General features: G+C 45.2%; 1 protein-coding gene across 2 annotated transcripts in view; it reads right to left on the bottom strand.

The window, feature by feature from the left end:
• Positions 1-10113: 10113 nt before the first annotated feature.
• The window catches only part of FER1L6 (fer-1 like family member 6), a 127472-nt gene continuing 116212 nt past the window's right edge, over positions 10114-21373 (bottom strand). For both annotated transcript variants that reach the window (XM_035125519.2, XM_035125518.2), the window contains exons 38-41: positions 20583-20824; positions 19536-19699; positions 16294-16394; positions 10114-11121 (exon numbers count right to left, since the gene is read on the bottom strand). In XM_035125519.2, the coding sequence (XP_034981410.2) occupies positions 10935-11121; positions 16294-16394; positions 19536-19699; positions 20583-20824 (694 nt within the window). In that variant the 3' untranslated portion in view covers positions 10114-10934. The remainder of the gene's footprint in view (positions 11122-16293; positions 16395-19535; positions 19700-20582; positions 20825-21373) is intronic.

The following is a 21373-nucleotide window of genomic DNA, read 5'->3' on the forward strand; positions in this document are numbered from 1 at the left end:
ATTCTTTAGTTAAATGCCAGTAGAATATTGGTGCTCTGTGTTCATTAAGAGCCACGCCTCTGCATGCACATAGGAAATTGCCTTATGCAAAGTCAGCCCATTGTTCCATCAATCTCATTGTGGTCTACACCTCTCTAGGGTTTCAGACAGTGATCTCTCCCAGCCCCAGCCAGGGGGGATTGAACTGGGGATTGAACCTGGAACTTTCTGCATGCAAAGTGAGTGCTCTGTTACTCAGGTATGGCCCCATTCCTTCCGCTCTGACAATCCCAGTTTATTCTGATCTGTTTGATACCTTCCACCATGTCACAGAGATTATTGATAATGAGTCAGCCATGGCAAATGTGCGTTTCCAATTCAATCTCTTTCCCTTTCCTTTATTGTACTGTCAAATATATACAAGGGGAGGACCTTGGTGATGTGGTGCCCTGTGTGAGCCTGAAATTTGATGCCCTCCGCAGCCCTTGACCCACCTTCCCAAAGCCAAGTAAGAGGTGCCTGGCTTTGGGAAGGAGATGTGAGGGCTCTAGGACCCTGTCGGAACCCTCACGCCTCCTTCCCAAACTGGGCAAGTGCTTATTGGGCATTGAGAAGGTGCCATCCTCGGCTGCGCACCCAGGGTGGGCAAACCAGTGGCACTGCCCTAAAACCACCTCAGATAAAGGCTTCCTCCTCCGCGTATTCCTAGGGCTTGAACAGAGAGCCTTGCTACTTCTGGCAGGAGGGATGGCGATGACTTGCTCAATTAAGCAAGCAAATGCAATTCCGCTGTAGCCGGGAGTACGACACGTGCACTTCATAAATTAAGGAAAGCAACACCGCAGAGTAAAACTATGCAGGAGCTGTCTAGAGCAGTTACAAGGAAGGAACACAGAAGCCATCGGAAAGCCTTCAATAATGTATATTCATGCCGTGTCAAGAGATTACAGAAATGTGCCTTTCGCTTTTGAGCGCTTGTTACTAAATGCAACATCAAAACTCCTGGTGTCACTGGGAAATGATTTGCCTCTGCACATTGGGGACCTGCAAGCCCTCTTAGAGAAATCCCATGGGTCTAATGGAAATCCTTCTTACTGCCTTCGAAATTCCTTGGATTCAATGATGGCTCTGTCCTACCTCCATGGTTGGAGCAGCCATGCTTCTGAATACCAGTTGCTGGAAACTACAGGAGGGGAAAGGGGTGTTGCGCTCAGATACCGCTTGAGGGGTTCCCACAGGCATCTGTTTGGCTGCAATGAGAGCCAGATGCTGGACTAGAATGGCAGTACAGATGCAGACTGGGAAAGAGCTCTCCTTAAAAGTCTTGTTGAAAGAGGAAGAATGTCTTCAGTATGTGAGAAGAGAATGCTTGACCTGGCTTCTCTTTGGCTCATATTGATGGAACTGTCATGTAATTCTGCTCAATATTGATCCAGAGCAGATTCCAATGTATATTTAGCAGAGTAAAAACTTAAACACATTGCAGGGTTCAAAAAAATAAAATAAAAATAGACCAGAGGCGATTGATATTTCCTCCAGCAGAGCTTTACAGCTACTGAAGGCAAATGAGCGCAGTGGTCACAAATCCAATACATTCAGGATTGGCACTGTCCATAAGAAATCCAGTTGCAGCAGTCTTAACTTAAACTTACAGTAACTTATAATAAGTCTAAACCTTAATGCTATACAGTGGTACCTCGGGTTAAGAACTTAATTTGTTCTGGAAGTCCGTTCTTAGCCTGAAAGTGGTTTTAACCTGAGGTACCACTTTAGTTAATAAGGCCTCTCGCTGCCGCGCGATTTCTGTTCTCATCCTGAAGCAAAGTTCTTATCCCGAGGTACTATTTCTGGGTTAGCAGAGTCTGTAACATGAAGCGTCTGTAACCTGAGGTACCACTGTATACAGAACACCACACCAGATGGAAGAAAAATAGAAAGTGTGAAACCCACGCACCTCCTGGCCTTACTATTATAGTAAGAAAGAGATAAGAGAACCAGTTTAAGCCAGCTGTACTCAGCTTCTCTGAAGGAATAACCCAAATATCACAAACCTTCTGCTTGTTCTTTCACACAGAGAAGCTTCCAGAACCCTCTTGAATTTATTAGAATAGGAAAGATCTCTACACATCAGATCAATACTTTCTGTACTAAGAAATGCAAACTGACAGGAACAAGGTATCACTTCTGCTTGCATGGCGTTATGGTACCAGCCCCTCTGTGAACCTGTTCGATTTTGCACTAAAAAGCAGACTCTCAATGAAATTGAAACACTTACTGGGCAATGGAGTGTGAATTCCTAGCCATCTCATAGACTAGATTGACTCTGAGAAGTTTGCAGCAACCTGAGGAGCATAAGAGCCAACTCCTAGGGGCTGAGGGGGCTTTGGCCCCCCATAAAATATTTGAGGGGGCTGGGCTCCTCCAAAATTGATGGGCATCGCCTTCAAATGGTGTATGTGCACCATGTCATGTGATTGATTATGCGAGGCAGGACTCACCTGGCCTCCCCCCAATATTTTATTCAAGTTGGCTCCCCTGATGTGGAGATATTTGGTTCAGTTTGTATTTATAGGACAACCTAGTTAATTCACACTTTCGGAACCGAAGCACAGCCATCCTATGAAATTTTGTGATGCAGATCACCAGCCAAGTAATGTGTAGAAAAGTGCATATATTCGTGAAAACAGCATACAAAAATGTGCATATTATAAGGGGAAATTGCCCCGCGAAACTGTGTACTGTATATTAGGCAAAATTGCATACAAGCACATGCATGTTAGGAGAAATTTGCACTAAAATGCTGATAAATTTTCACGAGGACTTAAAAAAGCAAACCATAAATGATGAGGAAATGTGGAGAATTGAACTCATGAGATCAGAAAAATGAGAAACTGAGGGAAGATTTACCAATCCCCGGGCCAAACGGAGGTTATGTGTGGCAGTTGGGGCTACCTGAGAATCTCCCTCAGTACCACAGGCTTAGTAAGCGGTAAGATACATTTATCGATATTTGGGCGCCATTTATAAAGTAGTCAGGCAAAGGGTCCTTTAGATTCTTTCCATCAAGCTCTCAAGGGGCCGTTTTGAAGTGACCCCTGTCCACATGCAAAGTTGCAATCGCTTTCGGCTCCAGGGACAGTGCTGTAGCGCCATGTGAGGTAGCTGTGAAACAATGGCTGCTGTCCTACCCCCCCCATATTTTTTGTAATGATTATTTTTATTGACGTACTTCAGAAAATTGCAATATGGTAAACAGACACCGCCACCTGCTGGCGGAGGTGCTGTCTACAGCATTTGTTACAACCAGAAGATCATGAAGAACTTGTGGCCTCTCCAGGTTTTGAGGGGCCCCCCGTAGATAAGATGCCCTGAGTTGGGGCCCTTGTTTGAGTGATGACACCATTGTCGTTCATTTGCCTCCCTGTTTCTCTGGCCCCAAGGGAAATGCTGGTTCCTTCTTCTTCCTATAGAAATTGTTCTGCAGGTGCTCAGGTAATAAAACACATGTGCGAAATGGAGCAACCTTTCAGGTGCCTTGCCCTCCCTGGGATTCGTCACACAAATCTGGCTGATTTATTGGAAGAGAACTGTTTTTAAAACTGAAATCGTAGAACCTCGCTGCAGGTTCCACAGGAGGCATTAAATGAAAGTCCCCCTCCTTGCGCCCCTGTGACACGCAGCTGCTTCTGTGGAGACAATGAATAATAACCCCCAGTAAGCAAGACCGGTAGACATAAATCCATGACATGATTGATGCAGAGAAAGAGAAAGATGGATTTTATGCGAAGTTGCAGCCGCCTGGAGAATCTTTTTCTTTTTGAAAACCCAAAAAGGCATGCCCCCCTGTCTCCCCCCGCTGCTCCCCCTACCCTAACCCTATGCACTCCTAGGGCATGTTGAATTTTTCAACTTTCAAATTCCAAAAAGTTGGGAATCCAAAAGGTGTTTCGGTGAAACTAATATGATTTAGTTTTTCTTAGTAAGAAAAATGTGTGTAAAATTGCATAGGAAGCATTAATAATGATTGCCAAGTATTTTAAGTTGTTGTTGTTGTTGTTGTTGTTGTTGTTGTTGTTGTTGTTTTAGCATTACCTGACTTTTCAGAAGGGAAAATTAAAATTAATCGGTTTTCCAAAAGCAGTTTATGTGCTTCTTCATCAAACATAGGCTTACCAAGCTAAACGTTATTCAGTCACAAATATAATAGAAGATTTGAATTCCTCACACCCCAAAACATATTTTAGACCCCTCACTGAAGAAATTTGCATTTTTTTCACCCCTTAAAATGGCATGCCCCGTTCCAGCAGGATGTTTACTTCCCTAAACTCTGACCACCTGCCTGCTTGCTTGCTTTCCTCCCAGACACCAAGCGCCAAACTAAACGTGACCTTAAGCTATTCATAAATGTTTTTAAATAAAATGAAGAAAAAAATTGCAAGCAACTTCCCATAATGTAATGTACTCTTGCACACAATTTTCGTGATGGTATGCATTTTTGCCTAATATATGCACATGCGGGTGATTCTCAACTTGTGCAGGATAGTGTCTAAAGCCAAAATAGCATATACTGTAATCCAAGCACATTGAGTTCAATGGAAAGTAGGATTGCCAAAGTCTTTTTTTCCTGGACACCACCCCCTTTTAAAATTATTATTTGCCAAGCACATAATATTGTGCACATTGAATGTGCACAAGTTCAATGTGCATAGATTGCATAGATTGCAAGTTACCTGTATAATTGTTTTTGGTAAGCTATTTCATGGGATCATAGAACTGTCGAGTTGGAAGGGACCCTGTCGGTCATCTAGTCCAACCCCCCACAATGCAGGAAACACAGCTAAAGAATCCCTGCGAGATGGCCATCCAACCTTGTTTAAAAACCTCAAATGAAGGAGAGTCCACCACCTTCCAAGGGAGTCCATTCCCCTGTCAAACAGGTCTTACTGTGAGTTAGTTTAAGAACTGCACTGCTGCATTCAGATTTATCTTCACAACAACCCTCTGAACCAATGACGTGTCTCTATTAAAAAAATGGCCAACTTCCAAGTCTTTCATCAACAAGACATTTTTTTCTGACCACTTTCCCTGCTGCTATCAACCTATGGAGTTGTAGCTACATTATAAACAGTAACCGAACAAGACCTTTTTACACAGGTTCTGGCTTGATACCAGCCACCTGTCTAGCTTTGTCTGTTTTTAAAGAACTCTTTCCACTTATCGTCAAACAGTAGTGGGATCTGTTGGCAGGAGTTCGGAGAAGATGGAAAGCGTCTCTGGCCGGGCTCAGGAAATATGCTTGTTAGAAAGTAGGAAGAAGCGGGGAAGAGTTGGGCAAATGGCTTGAGAAGGCTGCCTGCCCAGGCGAGAAAGTACATGACGGGAAAATATGGGAGTGTGTCAAATTTCACACAGCAGGGGACAAAATTGTTCAAGGTGTTGACGGTGCTAGCAAGCAGCACAACCTGCAAGAAATGAAAAGGGAGGGAGGGAGGGAGGGAGGGAGGGAAGGAAGGAAAGGAAAGGAAAGGAAGGACCAAACTGAACTTGTGGGGCAGGATTGTGCATTTGTTTTGACTGCAATTGAGACTGAAAAGACATCAAGGGCTGCTTCACTTTCCTGTTGTTGTTGTTGCTGCTAATTTCATTTCTATACTGCCTTATATTTTTAAGCCAATTTTTTGGAAGTGGTTTAGAACACATTGAAAAGTCGAATAATACTCTTCAGAGTAAAACATTCCTGAAGAAAGTATATATCCAAATCAACACAATTAACAGAAAACTAAAATATTATCTTAAAGGTTTCAAAATAAAACATCTTACAAAGGGGGGGGGGGGTCAACCGCAGTATGCACATTTAATGCAAGCAAAGTTAACACAATTTTTAAATATTTAGCATTTCAAAAGAAAAGGTTGCTAAAGGAAGTCAAATATAAAATGCGCATAATTAAGAAGAGGCTAAAATATTATCATTAAGCACAGAAGATACCTGCTACTGTTGCTGCCAATCGTGCCAATGCCGATTCATGGTGGAAGTGAAGCTCGACGATCTATGTCTTGCCAAAGAATCAAAGCGTCCCGCTTAAGACCATTTCCCTTGCTTTTTTCATTAGATCTGACCAGTGCTTTTTTTTCTTTAAAAATGTTTAGGGGTGCTCATTTAGACTCAAGAAAACCACCATTTTATAGTTCAAATTGGGAAAAATAAATGCAGTAAATGGACAAAAGTACAAAGATTCACAAAGCTTTCTGGGGGGATGCGTCCCCCTGCGTCCACCCAGAGAAAAGCACTGGATCTGACTTTATGATAGCTAGCAAAAATTTTTAGCGTGACTGCAAATGGAAAAAGTTGTTGCTGTGCACATCTGATTTCTCTGATCGGTCATGCTTGCCCCTCCACAAGGTGAAAGAGCTGAGGCCCCCATTAGCAGGCCCTGACACCGGTGATTATTGGTATTGTGAAAGATTTTAGAGTCAATTCTGAAGCTGATACATTCTTGCAGGGCTGAATCAGCTTATTGGGGAAGAGAGCACTGGTGTTATTTGTTTGGAGTATGGATGAGGCTAGTAGAGGAAACGGTGGCCCAGGACCTACAACAATCTAGTTCATACAACTTTAACAAGGATTAGCCAAATATATACAGGACAGAGCATGGTAGGTATGGAAGTTCCAAATCTATAGTATCCAATTGCCCAGAAAATTCCAGGACTGTCACGAAAACCCTTAAGCAATCACGGCTTCTCATTTTTTCATGCAGAGTCCTGAATTCCCATGGGACCTTCCCTTCAGTACAGTGTTTCAGCATGTAACTAGAAGTTCAGAATCGTGCGTCCTTCTAACACATTTCTTAGACCTATGCTTCCTGCCCTCTCTCCAACCATTCAATATGGCGCCACTTCCTGCTTTTACTAAATCAAGATCTGGGTTCCTTGCATACCCCTAAGGAAGTCTTTCGCCATGTCTGAGCACCCTCTTTTCTGCTCTGCTTTTTAAAGCTCGTTTGGAGAAAATGACAATCCGTAGGGAACCCAAATTTGTTCCGATTAAGCACTAAAGAGCAGCTTTTGAGGGGGAAGTTCAGATCTAAAAAGAAAAAACAAACAAACCATGTTTGGATGAGGAGCTTTTAAGTGCGGTCCTGTACCTGGAAAGACTGGGGCAAAAGAAAAGTGCGGTTTAGCCCTAACTATATACAACTGATAAAAATCCACCATCACACAGTGAGGTGCTGTGGATCATTGCCTTTTAGCCCTGCCAGCAAATCTTCTCTACTGCAGGATAGTATCTCAGCAGAGGCAATGATCAATGGTGATGACTTATTCCCTAGTGTTCTATAGCAGCAATCTGAATGCAAGAATTCTCCATTTCGATGGAAACAATAACCATTAAAAACAGAAACCCCAGTGGAAATGCTCATATGAAAACAAAACAAACCATTAAGCAACGCTGTGGGAGATTAAAAAAATACCCAATTTCAAAAAAAAACACCCAGCTGTTTTTTTCCCAAAGGATCCATTCACCTTTGTTGACCCACAAGAGATTATATTTCCTACCCCTATTATTATTATTATTAATCAAATTTATTAAATTTGATGCCCGGAAACCACTTCTCTCCATGCGGCCATCAGTATTGTTAGAAGTGCAAGAATTCTAGTACATGTATCAGAATCAAGGGTGTCAGTATGAGATATCAAAGCCTTTTGCACTTGGTATGCAAATGTATAGGGGATGCAGGTGGCGCTGTGGGTTAAACCACAGAGCCTAGGGCTTGCTGATCAGAAGGTTGACGGATCAAATCCCTGCGATGGGGTGAGCTCCCGTTGTTCGGTCCCAGCTCCTGCCAACCTAGCAGTTCGAAAGCACGTCAAAGTGCAAGTAGATAAATAGGTACCGCTCCGGCGGGAAGGTAAACAGCATTTCCATGTGCTGCTCTGGTTTGCCAGAAGCGGCTTTGTCATGCTGGCCACATGACCTGGAAGCTGTACGCTGGCTCCCTCGGCCAATAACGCGAGATGAGCGCCGCAACCCCAGAGTCGGTCACGACTAGACCTAATGGTCAGGGGTCCCTTTACCTTTACCCTTTATGCAAATGTATGAGAATCCAAAAGGACTCTCAGTGCAGTGGTAATTTGGGCAAAGTGGTAGCATCTCCTTCAAACCCCAAGCAGAACAGAAGGCGGGCAATGTCTTGAGCAGCAGCAGAGAGGGCAGACTTTTCATTTTAATTGCTTTATTGTTTAATCTTGTAGGCTGCCTGAAGGTCTGCTGAGCTGATGAAGTGTTTGTTTATGAACCGAAGCATAAACATGTTTGAGATAAATAAATAAGAGGAGCCCAGGGTGGCAAGCGCATCAGTGAGAAATCAATACATTTATAAATAAATTAACAATGTAATTAAAAGAAGCTAAAGACATGGGAAGGTTCAAGACCTGTAGATCCATTTTCTGGAGTTTCTCTCCTCCGCTAAGACATGTGTAAAAAACAGATGATGTCAGTATCAGAGACAGCTGTCTGAGTACTTGCAGCTTTGTGTTTCCCCCCTACATGACGCCATAGAGACTTCAGTGAAGTTTGCACACCCACTGCAGTGCACCCCACAGAAAGGACCCCTCTAAAGGGGACCTTCAACAGTGGTGGAGGCAAGGGGGGCAGTCTGCCCCAGGTGCCATCTCTGAGGGGGGTGACAAGAAGGCACCCTGCGGGCAACTCGTCCTGCCGCCCCTGGGCATGGCGGCACAAGCCGCCACCATCGCGCCGCCACAGTTGCATGTGGAGGATCCCTCTGCCACTGCTGCAGCCGCAAGTAGAGGATCCCACCACCATCCATATGGCGCTTGAGCGGCGCTATCGGCAAACAGCCCGGCGGTGCATGCGCAGCACCAGTACGTACGGCACACACGTGTGCCGTAGTAGTGGGACATGCACCATACATACGGCGCAGTTTGCTCCACCCCTAACACCCCATACCGGGTGCCGGTTAGCCTTCCTTCAACCGTGTGTGTGTGTGTGTGTGTGTGTGTGTGTGTGTGTGTGTGTGTTGTGCCCTCAACAGTTTCCCTACTTTGCAAATATGCCCATGGGTTGAAAAAGGTTGGTGATCTCCTGTATGTGTACACGAATACAGTCCTACCTTGGAAGTCGAACAGAATCCGTTCTGGAAGCCCGTTCGACTTCCAAAACGTTCGGAAACCAAAGCGCAGCTTCGGATTGGCTGCAGGAAGCTCGTGCAGCCAGTCGGAAGCCATGGAAGCCCCACCGGACGTTTGGCTTCCAAAAATAGTTCGCAAACCGGAACAGGCACTTCCAGGTTTCTGGTGTTCGGGAGCCAAAATGTTCGAGAACTAAGCTGTTCGAAAACCAAGGTGCGATTATATTCACATAGTGAGCTGCTGCCGCCAGCTATAGAAGGAAAGAATCACAACTATGTGGACTTTTCTCACAGGCAAGAGTATAACATCCCTCTTTGCACCTGAGTTAGCTGTGCCAGATTGAGACATTTATATCCTACCTGTAGCTGTGGCCAAAGCTGTGCCTAAAGTTATTGTTTAGAAACACCAGAGTTTGCTCAATAAGGTGTTTCAATTTCAACTATCCCAACCTTCGTTGGATCCAACCTGCCTTTTTCTAACTTGCCAATAAGAACCAGCTAAATAACTTTGCTTATGGAAGTCATCCTGCCATGCATCTGCACTCTGCCCATTGCTTTACCACTTAACTGCCGCTACCTTTTCTGCGATCTTTGCACTGAAGGCCCACACAATGTGCAAATGTTTTCACAGTGCTTCTGCAGTGGGTGTTCCCTGCAAGCAGTTCTGAATTTTCTTTTCTCCCCATTAATTCTCCATCTGTCCTCCAGCTCCCAATAAAAACTAGCTCTGTCTGCGCTTTCATTTCCCCTCATTTGTCACTGGTGAACATGTGTTATTTTGGGTTCCTCCAGGCACAATGCAGTTATTTCTCCTGAAATGATTTGAGCCGTCACTTTTTAAGGTCTGCTGGCTTTTTGTTTGTAAAAACAAACAAACACACACGTTGGAATTAAAACACAGCAACCTTTGGGTGGCAGGGGGGCACACAGAGAGACAACACAAATACAGTGTAATTGCAAATAATCTTTTATACATTGAATGCTGTTTCATATTTAATGTACACAGCGGTTAATTATTTATACCAAAGCACCCATGATGCAAAACACACTACGAGTGCAATGCAAGAGTTATGTGCATGTTGTCGAGCAAGTGGATGTGTATTAATCTGCAGAAATGGAACCATGTTTTTGGATTCCCTCCATTAATATTACAACATGTGCAGATTTTTGCATACATGGTACAAGTGATCCAGATTTTCATAGCCCTTTTCTTGGCAACATGCAGACTGCATTCTCTGGATTGCAAGGAATAGCTAGCTACATGCTTGAGAAAGTTATTGGTGCTTGAAATCACAACAACATAAGCAACCGTGCAAATACATAACACTCAGCAACTCAGATACAGATTTTGACATCAGAGTTACACACAAGCTGAGCTTAGCTCAGGTGTAGCACAAAGGACCCCTGGTCTGGAACACAGCAGACCTATCAGATTTGCAGATATTTCATTGGCATCCAGCAAAATAAACCAGTTGTCCTGGATTGTATCCAAACTGGAATAGGAAATTTGGACATTCCTAATATTTACACTGAATTTTCAAACCAGAATTTCACTTCCAAATGTTATTATCAGTGGCATACGTCTGCACAACTGACATGGAAATGTGGAAAATTCACGTTTAAGATGGGAAGAAACGAGAACCAAAGTGAAACCAAAATTGACAGATCTGCCCACCCTTATTAGGAGTACACTTGAATATCCTACAATACAGGGTGATATGTTATTCTGAGCATCGTTAAAATAAGCTGAGTTTGTTTATTGATTTGGTTTTTTACATGGTCGTGCCATAATGGAGAGAGAAAGCTCTTCTAAGAACTCCCTACAACAATCCTACGGCTGATAGCCCCAGGCAGAGTGTAGATGAAAAGTACTAAGAATACAACCAGGATAAGTAGGAATAGCGCGATGATGATGTATTTCTTGTAGTTTCTCCAGATGAGATGGAAAAAGCACTTGAAAGGATTCACAAACCAGGAGAAGGAAGTGTCTGGCCGGCTAAATCAGAAAAGGGGGGGGGGAGAGAACATATTAATTTTGTCAGATTCATATTCATCCAATGTAATTGCATTATCATTTTAATCTTGGGAAGTCATTGGAACTGAGACTGGGCAAAAACTTCATCACTATGAGAACTGGAGCAAGATACAGATTCTCCATTTCCTGTATGTTTTTGTAAAACAAAAAAAAAACAAAAAAAAACCCAGGCTGTTATAATGCATCTCTCTCTCCTTTTCAGAATCGCACAAGTTTGAGCAGTCAATTAAGATAGGAAGGAAAATAAGGCTGAGTGGAACAGTCAGCCTTATCTTGCACAACGGGAGAATGGCAACAACAAATCTTTTATTCTTTATCTGCAGCAAAGGCCCAGGGAACATTCCAAACCCCTACATGGAAATATGCTGGGATTGAACCTGGGACCTTGTACACGCAATGCCTGCCAACCGACCATGTCTGTCATGACATCTACCCCCATCTCACATGGTAGCTGCAACAAATGGAGCGTGGGACCCTGGCCACATGGAGGCAATTCCCATGCCAGGAACCCCCCCAAAACTATTCGAGCTGGTTGTGCAACACAGTGCAACTTCAGGTTCCACTGGGGTTGGTACAGAAGCCATGTCACCAGGGCCGGCGCGTCCATTCAGACGACCTAGGCAGCTGCGTGCCTCCAGAGAGCAGCCTGAAGCCGCTCTGCAGCTGACAGGCACAGCGAGGTGGCCCCAGGCTTGCGCTCCTGCACGAAGCTCCGGAGGCGCGCGGGAGCCTGGGACCACCTCCCCGCGCCTCTCAGCTGTTTTTTATTTTATTTTTTCTACTTTTTTCTACTTTTTTCTATTTTCTATTTTCTATTTTTCCTATTTTTATTTCCTATTTTTATTTTCTATTCTTATTTTTTCTATTTTCTATTTTATTTTATTTTATTTTTTATTGGGGGGGAGGGGTGCCAGAAGGTGATCCCGCCTAGGGCGCAAAAAACCCTAGCACCGGCCCTGCATGTCACTATTGCAGGCAAGAGTGAATTGGAAAGTGCTGCTCACTGGTGCCCTGGAGGCCCTAGCACCCACATTTTTTTTTGTTATGGGTGCTCAGTACCCACACTGGAGGGCCTCTGACACAACTTCCAGTGCCTCGCAATGCACCAGGGCCTCGGGGGTAGTGTTCGAAGCCTCGCAAGGTCTTGGAGATGGTTCCAAGGCTTCCAACGCAACTTCTGGTGCCTCGTGAAGCACCGAAGTTATGTCCGAAACATCACAGGGCCTCAGAGGTGGCATCTGGGGCCTCGTGGGGTGTCGGACACAACATCCGGGGTCCCCAGGCGCCACTGCAGGGCACATGACGTCATGATGTCTCAGTGCAATGTCACATCATGATGCCATGGTGCACGCTGTTGGGCACCCATAAACTGGGACAGCTGCTTAAATGCTTCTGGGTAGCCCCACCCCAGCCACAAATGGCAGGAAGGCAACTGCCTGTCCCTATTTGTTCCCTGCACCTTGTATGCAGAAGCATATAGCAGGCTCTATTAGCAAAATCAGGCATGAGGAACCTAGTGCCGTCTCTATATTAGGAAGAACTTCCTGACAGTAAGAGCTGTTTGACAGTGGAACTTGCTGCCAAGGAGTGTGGTGGAGTCTCCTTCTTTGGAGGTCTTTAAGCGGAGGCTTGACAGCCACCTGTCAGGAATGCTTTGATGGTGTTTCCTGCTTGGCAGGGGGTTGGACTGGATGGCCCTTGTGGTCTCTTCCAACTCTATGATTCTATGATTCCAGTTTCCATCAGCCCCAGCCAGCATGGCCAAAGGTCAAGGATTATGGGAGCTGCAGTCCAACAACATCTGGCATGCCCCAAATTCCCCCACCCCTGACCAAAATGCACAGTCCAGTAACTTTCCGTGATGCTGTGTTTATTTTTCATCTCAGAATCTGGCTGGGGTTGCGGGTAGGAGAGCTATAAAACACAGCTGGGAATAGGGATACCTGCAGGGGAGACTCAGTGAATATGGGCCAGGCCATCCCACAAGCACCTGCCAAATCTTCCTTGCTTATGCCTCTCCATAATGAACTTTAGGTTCGGCCCATTTGCCTTGTAGCATGTAATTTCTTCCGAAGTCAGCAGAGTGGGGGTGGGGGTCAGCTACGCAGCACCCTTGGAGAGCCCCAGCTATTCCAATCTCCCTTCCAGGCTTTTGCAGAGGCCACAATAAAAGCGCAAAAATTAAAATACTGTGTCATGGCAATTAATGGCGCCGTCTACCCCTTTAAGCTGGTCCAGCATCGTGCATTTATAACTAAATAACAGAGAACGCCACTGTGTCGAGGTCACGAAGCACAACCTCCGCTTTCCGCATAGCCTCGGGGTGGGGGGAACAGCCATAAAATGAGATTATTGGAAGCTCGGACAGCAGGGATGCTATTAAAGAATGCTGTATTCACATGGGATTGGTGAGGACACAATATTAATTTGGATAACCAGCAGTGTGCTGAAGCAAAGGCGAACTTTTCTGGCAGCTCAGCAAATGCCGTCTTGGTAGTCAGGATAACCCCACAATTTGATGTCCTCTGTGGGTTTGGGGTGTTGGGCTCTGAGCCCAGGAAGGGGAACTAACTGTAACTGTAAGCTTTGAACCAGGCATAGGCAAACTCAGCCCTCCAGGTGTTTTGGGACTACAGCTCCCATCATCCCTGACCACTGGTCCTGTTAGCTAGGGATGATGGGAGTTGTAGTCCCCAAACATCTGGAGGTCCGAGTTTGGCTTTGGACAGTTGCCTCCTATGCCCACATCTGGGCAGGTGATGTGATAGGAAGTTCTGGCCAAAGAGATGTGTGCTGCTTTGTGTATAAAGAACGAACGAATGAATGAGTGTTTGCTTAGGAACGGACAAGCCATTTCTTTGCTGTGGTGTCCGTGTTGCGTGTATAGAGGCTGGGAGACCAGGCAAGCTGATTTGCTGCAAGTCTGCACCTTTCTTTAATAAAGCACTAGAACTGATCACTCTGCGGTTTTTGTTTCTTTTTTCTTTCTTTTTTCTTTTTTAATGTATTTTTATTAAAGATTTCTTGGTTTACAAAAGTATGTGCAATGTCTCTCTTTTCAAGTTACATTTTCTACAGATCAGTTTCATTTGTTGGGACATTAGTGTTACATTAGGAAGAAAAGGGGGAAGAGGTAGAGGGGGGTGGAGTCAGGTGGCGATGTTTCTGTTCTACTTAATGTATGTGTGGGGTTTTGTGCCAGCAACGCTTTTGCAGGTTCTCTTTGCTATTTGCTTGTGTTCGTTCCTTTGATGGTGAGAGAGGTTGGGGTTGGCCTAGGGTGTGGTTGCTTGTTTGTGATTGGCTGTGGTGAATGGGTGGTTTTGGATCAGGTAAGCCATATTGATTCGTATGCTGTTGGTGGATTCTTGTCCTTGTTTTGTTGGGCTGAGGGCGTCTTCTTCTATTTGTCCCCATGTCAGTTTCAGTTTATTAGTTAATTTTTCTAGTAGGGCTGTTTCCCATACTATTTGGTACCAATGGTCCATGCTTACTCCTGAGAGGTCTCTCCAGTGTCCAGCGTTTTTGACATCCTTCTTTGCTGTTCCTGCACCCAACTACTGAGACGAGCCCTTCTTTGGGCCAGCAGTTCAGAACAAGGTTTTTATTATTATTATTGTGTGGGGAGAAGCTAAATCTGACCTCCGTACAGAACAAATTTATACCTCCCTACTACTTCAAGATGAAAACCCAGATGTTACATACTCAGTTGCTAGATTTTGCGCTGCCATGATGGATATTCGCCAAAGGGTGGTTTGTGGCCTAAACTAAAGCTTCAAAATGCAAGACTTGTGCTCCGTTGCGTTCCCTCCCTTATAGTTGCTTTTAATTGTTTATCCTTGTTTTTGTCTTTTTAAGTTATGTGAGGTATACAGCGGAGCCTTGGTTTTCAAATGTAATCCATTCCAGAAGACCGTTTGACTTCCGAAATGTTCAAAAACCGAGGCGCAAAAGTCTGTCAGCAAACTCAACTGAGGAAATTGAAAAACATGCAGCGGAAGCCGTTCAACTCCTGAGGCGCGTTTGACAAGGGAAGCATTTACTTCCGGGTTTTCAGCGTTTGCGTTCTGAAATGTTCATCAACGGAGACGTTCGAGAACCGTGGTTCCACTGTAGTCACCTTTTAATTACTAGTTTTTATCCCTTACCTGTTTTAAGTCTTATGTGTTCAGTTTATCCTTACACTGGTTTGTGGCCGAAATAAACTTTGATACTGATACAGTCCTCTCTGCATACTATATTCTGTGATATATGTAGGGACACAGGAAATTGCCTTACGCTGACTCAGACTGTTAGCCCATCTAGCGCAATACTGTCTACACTGGCAGCAGCTCTTTCTTCAGAAAGGAATCTCTCCCTGGGATGCTGGGGATTTTGGAGAATGCACCAGATACCTTCTGTGTGTAAAATGGATGTTCAGCTACTAAGCCACAGTCCTCCCTCATCATGAAGTGAGACAACTATCAGCAGAAGGGACAGGGCAGATGGGAACAAACTCTTGTTCCAAACCGTCAACAATATGGACAAAATGGCAACTAGGATGATCAAGGGACTGGAGCAATGAGGAATGGATTGGGGGCTTTTAAAATCAGATTAGTAAAGGGGGGGAGGGACATGAGAGGAAGCGCCCAAACTTATTCATGGTGCAAAGAAAGTGGAGATAGAGAGAGATGTTTCTCCCTTCTCACAATAGCTAGAACTCAGGGCCATCCATGAAGCTGAATGTTGGAAGGTTCAGGGCAGGCAAAAGGAGGTTTCTCTTCATGCAGAGACTATGGAAACTATGGAACTCACTGCCACAAGATATAGTGATGGCTACCCAAGCTGGACAGTTTTGAAAGGAGATTGGACAAAATAGTGGAGGATGAAGCTGTCAGTGTCCACTAGGAGTGATGGCTCTGTACTACCTTGGAGGCAGTATCATGAGTGGGAGAGTTCTGTTGCCCTCATGCCCAGCTTGTGGGCTCCTCAGAAACAAAAGGTTGGCCAGTGTGAGAACAGAATCCTGGGCTTTGCTACAGCAGGCTCTTCTTACATTCTTAATAATAATAATAATTTTCAGACATTTCATTTGGAGTCAGAGGTTGCTCACAGAACTTCAAATGCATGCATACACCTGGCAACCTCACTTACTTGGGTTTTTCCAAAGGTTCGGGCTCCTTCCGAGCTTTGCCTACGGGATTCTTCTTCGCTTCCTCCGCTGTGACTAAATGGAACTCGGCTTCCAGTTTACCCTAGATTGAGAAAGAGAGCCTGTTTTGATTCACAGTACGTAAATAACACATAATGGGTTCTTCATTCACTAGCATTTGAGAGCTCTTCTTTAGAAAATGGGTACTATGAAGTCATAAGTTGAGAGGGCCAAAATAATTAATCATTAACCACAATCACCACCAATAATTACAAGTTACTTACGCATGACTAGCAATTAATTCTTAAACAATTAAGCATTAAATTAATTTTTGGTTGGAAGTCTGACCGTGAGGCCGTTCCCTGTGTTCCTATGCTACTTCACTTATAACGTTTATCCTTACATTAAATTTGCATTTGTTAATAATGAGGATGGGCTTGAAGGAAAACCAAATAATTTCCCCAAAATTCGGAAAAGAGCTCAGCTTATTCCAAACCCAATTCAGACCTTTCTGCACACTGGATTGTGTCAGAGGGAACACAATAAGGTCCAATTTCTCTCCCAACCTCTCCACTGGGCCTTCCTCTGATTTCCTCCCTTCATTTCAAACTCCAATCCCATTTATCTTTGTTGCCGTTCCCATGGCGGGGGGGGGGGATCGAGATCGAGGGAGGTCTCGCTCCTTCCTCCCCTCTCTAATGCCTGTCACGCTGCTATCATAGCATGCAAAGCACAAAGAACACTGGGAAATGCAATTTTCCCATGGCTACTGGTGGCAGTTGTGCTGGGGAAATGACATCTCCCAGTGCTCCTTGTGCTTCCCTCCTTCCATTAAAATCTGAACCAGAAAGGAATGTTTGGGCTTCTAATGCTTGCCTGCTGATGATGACAGCAGTCACGAAATTAAAAGATGCCTGCTTCTTGGGAGAAAAGCAATGACAAACCTAGACAGCATCTTAAAAAGCAGAGACATCACCTTGCCGACAAAGGTCCGTATAGTTAAAGTTATGGTTTTCCCAGTAGTGATGTATGGAAGTGAGGGCTGGACCATAAAGAAGGCTGATCGTCGAAGAATTGATGCTTTTGAATTATGGTGCTGGAGGAGACTCTTGAGAGTCCCATGGATGGCAAGAAGATCAAACCTATCCATTCTTAAGGAAATCAGCCCTGAGTGCTCACTGGAAGGACAGATCGTGAAGCTGAGGCTCCAATACTTTGGCCACCTCATGAGAAGAGAAGAATCCTTGGAAAAGACCCTGATGTTGGGAAAGATTGAGGGCACTAGGAGAAGGGGACGACAGAGGACGAGATGGTTGGACAGTGTTCTCGAAGCTACCAACATGAGTTTAAAACAGCAGGAGGCAGTGCAAGACAGGAGTGCCTGGCGTGCTCTGGTCCATGAGTCGGACACGACCAAACGACTAAACAACAATAACAATGCTTGCCTTGAATATGAAGAGAGTATTATGAGCCTGCCAAATTTGTGTTTCTAAGCCAGGAGTTAAAATTTTGGAGTATATCTCAAATATGAGTCGTCTCTCAAAGTGCTGACATTATCTTGTTGCAACAATATTAAAAGTACACGGTTAATGATTATAACTGCAGAGAAAAAGCTGGGTTTTTTGTGACGCAGATGCACAGAGTCTGCATGTTCACGACTATCTTACAACCTGCACTTGCAATTTAATTAAGATAAGATGTCTTTGACACACACATCCTCTGAAATAATGATGAGGAAGTTAAATGCAATGAGACTGTACAAAATCTGTGGTGGCTGGGGGGGGGGAGTGATTGGGGAATTGCATGTTTTAAGTATTAGAAAGATTCCTCAGGGAATAAACACATCCTTCCCCCCCAACTGTCAACCTGAAAAGATCCTTCTGGAGTAATTATGGCTGTTTCATCTGCCACAATCCTCTCCCTGTAAACTGCACTTACTCAGTGCTACATGGATGCAAAAACAGTATGAAACGAATCGCTGAAATCTGAGTAACACAGGAAGTTAGACTCTAAGAATACAAGAAGAGCCTGCTGGATCAGGCCACTGGCCCATCCAGTCCGCCATCTTGCTTTCACAGTGGCCAACTAGATGCAACTGGAACATGATCACCAGGTTCTGTTGGGCTTAGAATGGTTTCACTTGTTTATAAAATCTCTTCCCTCCTCGGGGGGAGGAGATATTGTGGGCCCACGAGGACTTCACGTGGGGGGGAATGGTTAGCATTCCCCCCAGCCCATTGGTTGCTCCCCCGCCGCGGCGCGCCCTGGCGCACCCAATCCGGGTGCCCCATGGGGGCGTGGCTTGGGCTTTTAACTGAGCGCGCGGCGGGGAATCGTCCTCTTTTTTCCTGACCCGGCTCATGCGTTTCCCACCCACCCACCCTCTTTTAGGCAGGTTTCTTCCTTGACGTTGCTGCGCACTTTGATTGGTCGCCGTAAGGGACCTGGTAGGACTTTTTCCCACTTGGCAAATTGGCTCTGGCCTGTGGTTTTTTGCCTGCCGCGTATGCAAACCGTCACAACTTGGGGGGGATTGGCGGTAGGCATTGGATTATCTCAAGAAGGTACAGGTGCAGGGGGGAGGTTGCTGCCATCACCTCCCCCAATATGCGGAAGGGTACTCCCTTAAGGAGTCCGGGGCGTTGCCAAGTCCGAAGCCGTGGAAGGTGAGGGCCAGAGGGCACGCCCCTAATGGTGGCCCCAGGATGAGTTCCTAGTTGATGTGCATCGCAGGACTCATCCAATGGTGGTTAACCCTTCACAGACTGCCAGCAGAGCGGGCTGGAGTCGGATATAGTCGGTTAGATCCAATGCCTATGCCAATACCCCTCTACACCCGTAATCAATAAAGTTGTGGCCTTTCATGCCCATTAACCCTATGCAATGTGTCTTGTGTCTTTATTTCTCGCGGGGAGGACTCGGGGCATAGCCACACAATTGTATGATAATATTTCTATAACCTGCCCTGGGACCTTATGCCGAAGGGGAGCTAAGAAATCTTATAAACAATCAAGTAAACAAACAAATCACAAACCAGAAAGAAATCAGAAGAATATGGGGACGGCGGGGGGATCCAATGATCATAAAAGCCAGCATTTGGAATTATGACAGGTCAAATCACTATGTTGCTGATCCATGTGATATTTGAGTCTTCACGTCCTTCATATTTTTAAGAAGCATCTGTCAGTGATATCAGTGTGACCTATCTAAAGGCTTTCAAAATAGGTATTATTGGATTACTTACTGTGAGCTCCCCGGCTTTGACAAAAGGCCACCAGCCTCTGACCCTCTTCTGCTGAAATATGGAAATCTTGTTCTCCTCACTTGTTGCCATGACCATGTTTATGTCGCAGCCCTTGGCAGACTTGGCGGCTCGAGGAAAGCCATTCAGGTTCATTTCAAGGGAGCCTGGGGGAGGGCGAGAGAGGTCAAATTCTGCATCATTCCAAGACCAACTGGACATTGCAACTTCCCAATTCAGGCCCAAGCCCCCACATGCTTAGGAAGGGAATAACCTGCCAATAAATTCCTGTAATTGTAGCTGTGGTGATTAGAGGAGGGTGCAGGAAATGGAAAATAAACTCCTTATGTGTCTGTATATATACTGCATGGCATGGAAACTTCCATTAAAGCTAATACAAGAGCCTAACAGTTAATGATTAAGTGAGGCAGTATCTGGGGAAGGTTTTTTCTCACTCTTCTTCGGTCCAGACTATGTTTATTGTCCAAATCTAATTATTTTATCAAACAGATATTTCCGGCTATGAGAGTGGCTTCGGAGAGTGCCAGACGTGTTGTGCTCTGGGACCCAGTATCCTGCCGCTTGCACCTTGATGCAAGCTGGCAATCTTGGACAATCTGCTGGTCTACGAGACAGTCCTCCTCCACACTGGGGAGTCTGCCGGGGCTAGTTACCCCCATATCAGCCCTGAATTACCAGCACGGCTGAGGTCCGATTGTATGGGAGCCAGCCATTTCTCACCACCGGAAACAGAAAGCCGAATTGCTTATTGTCTTAAGAAACTCACACAAATTTGCAACTAGTTTTCTGCTGTGTAAAGGTGAATGCACTCTGCTAAGTAAAGGAACTTGCTAGCGCAAGTTAGGAAGGACATTAATAAACAATATATCCTCTCCTGCCACCCTGAACATTCCCACAGATACGATGTCCCACTTTCATATCCCACCAACGCCCACAAAATTCCACCCAAACAGGGCTCAATATCTGTTGGCCTTTTGTTCAAAATCCCCAGATCAAAATGCAGATCACGCCGCTCCGTTCAGGGCTTACCAAGGAAGTCGTCGGAGGAAAGCCTTTCGAAATCCCACACCTGGAGCACCAGTTCTGCAGGGATTTTGCGTTCTGTCTTCTCCAAGGAAAATATGTTCTCCCTCTTGCTGACCACCACTTGCTTCTCGGCCGGGAGATAATGGAACGGGAACACGAAGCGCCAGTTGAAGTTCCCTTCTCCGGTCAAAGAGTTGTAATGCACATCCGTCTCCTGCCTATCATCTTCAAGGCCTTTCACCCACCTGTTGCAGGTAACATGGAGTGCATGAAAGAAGAATCAAATGGAGCCAGAAGGAACTAGCCCAACCCTTTGTGTATCAAGACATCGTATCTCATGCATAAAGTATTCTGTCCAATCTGTTTCTCTTAACTTTTCCAAGACTATTTCACCATTTACCTAGGCATCCTGTACCATTGTTGATCTGTGCTTGCCGTTCTTCTGATCTTTCTAACATTTGCCCCAACAGTTCACATTTATATGGTTGCGTACCACCCCAATCTAAAAGAGGTATGAGATACCAGGGCTACCTGCTGGGTCAGACCACAGGCCCATCTTAGCCCAGCATCTGCTGGGCCAGCTAGATACCTATGGTATCCTACCTATGGGAAGCTCACAAGCAGGACCCAAGCAAAAACAGAACTCCCCCCTCCTGCAGTTTCCAGAAAGTGCAATTCAGGTGCATAATACCACTGATAGCCTTATTTTCCATCCTGGTTGGCAAAGCTGTCTTAAGCATATGTGACGCCGGAGTGCAAAGATCCGCCCAGCAGTCCCCCCCCCCGGTTTCCCA

Source organism: Zootoca vivipara, chromosome 8, assembly GCF_963506605.1.
Source record: "Zootoca vivipara chromosome 8, rZooViv1.1, whole genome shotgun sequence".
NCBI classification, from domain to species: Eukaryota; Metazoa; Chordata; class Lepidosauria; order Squamata; family Lacertidae; genus Zootoca; species Zootoca vivipara.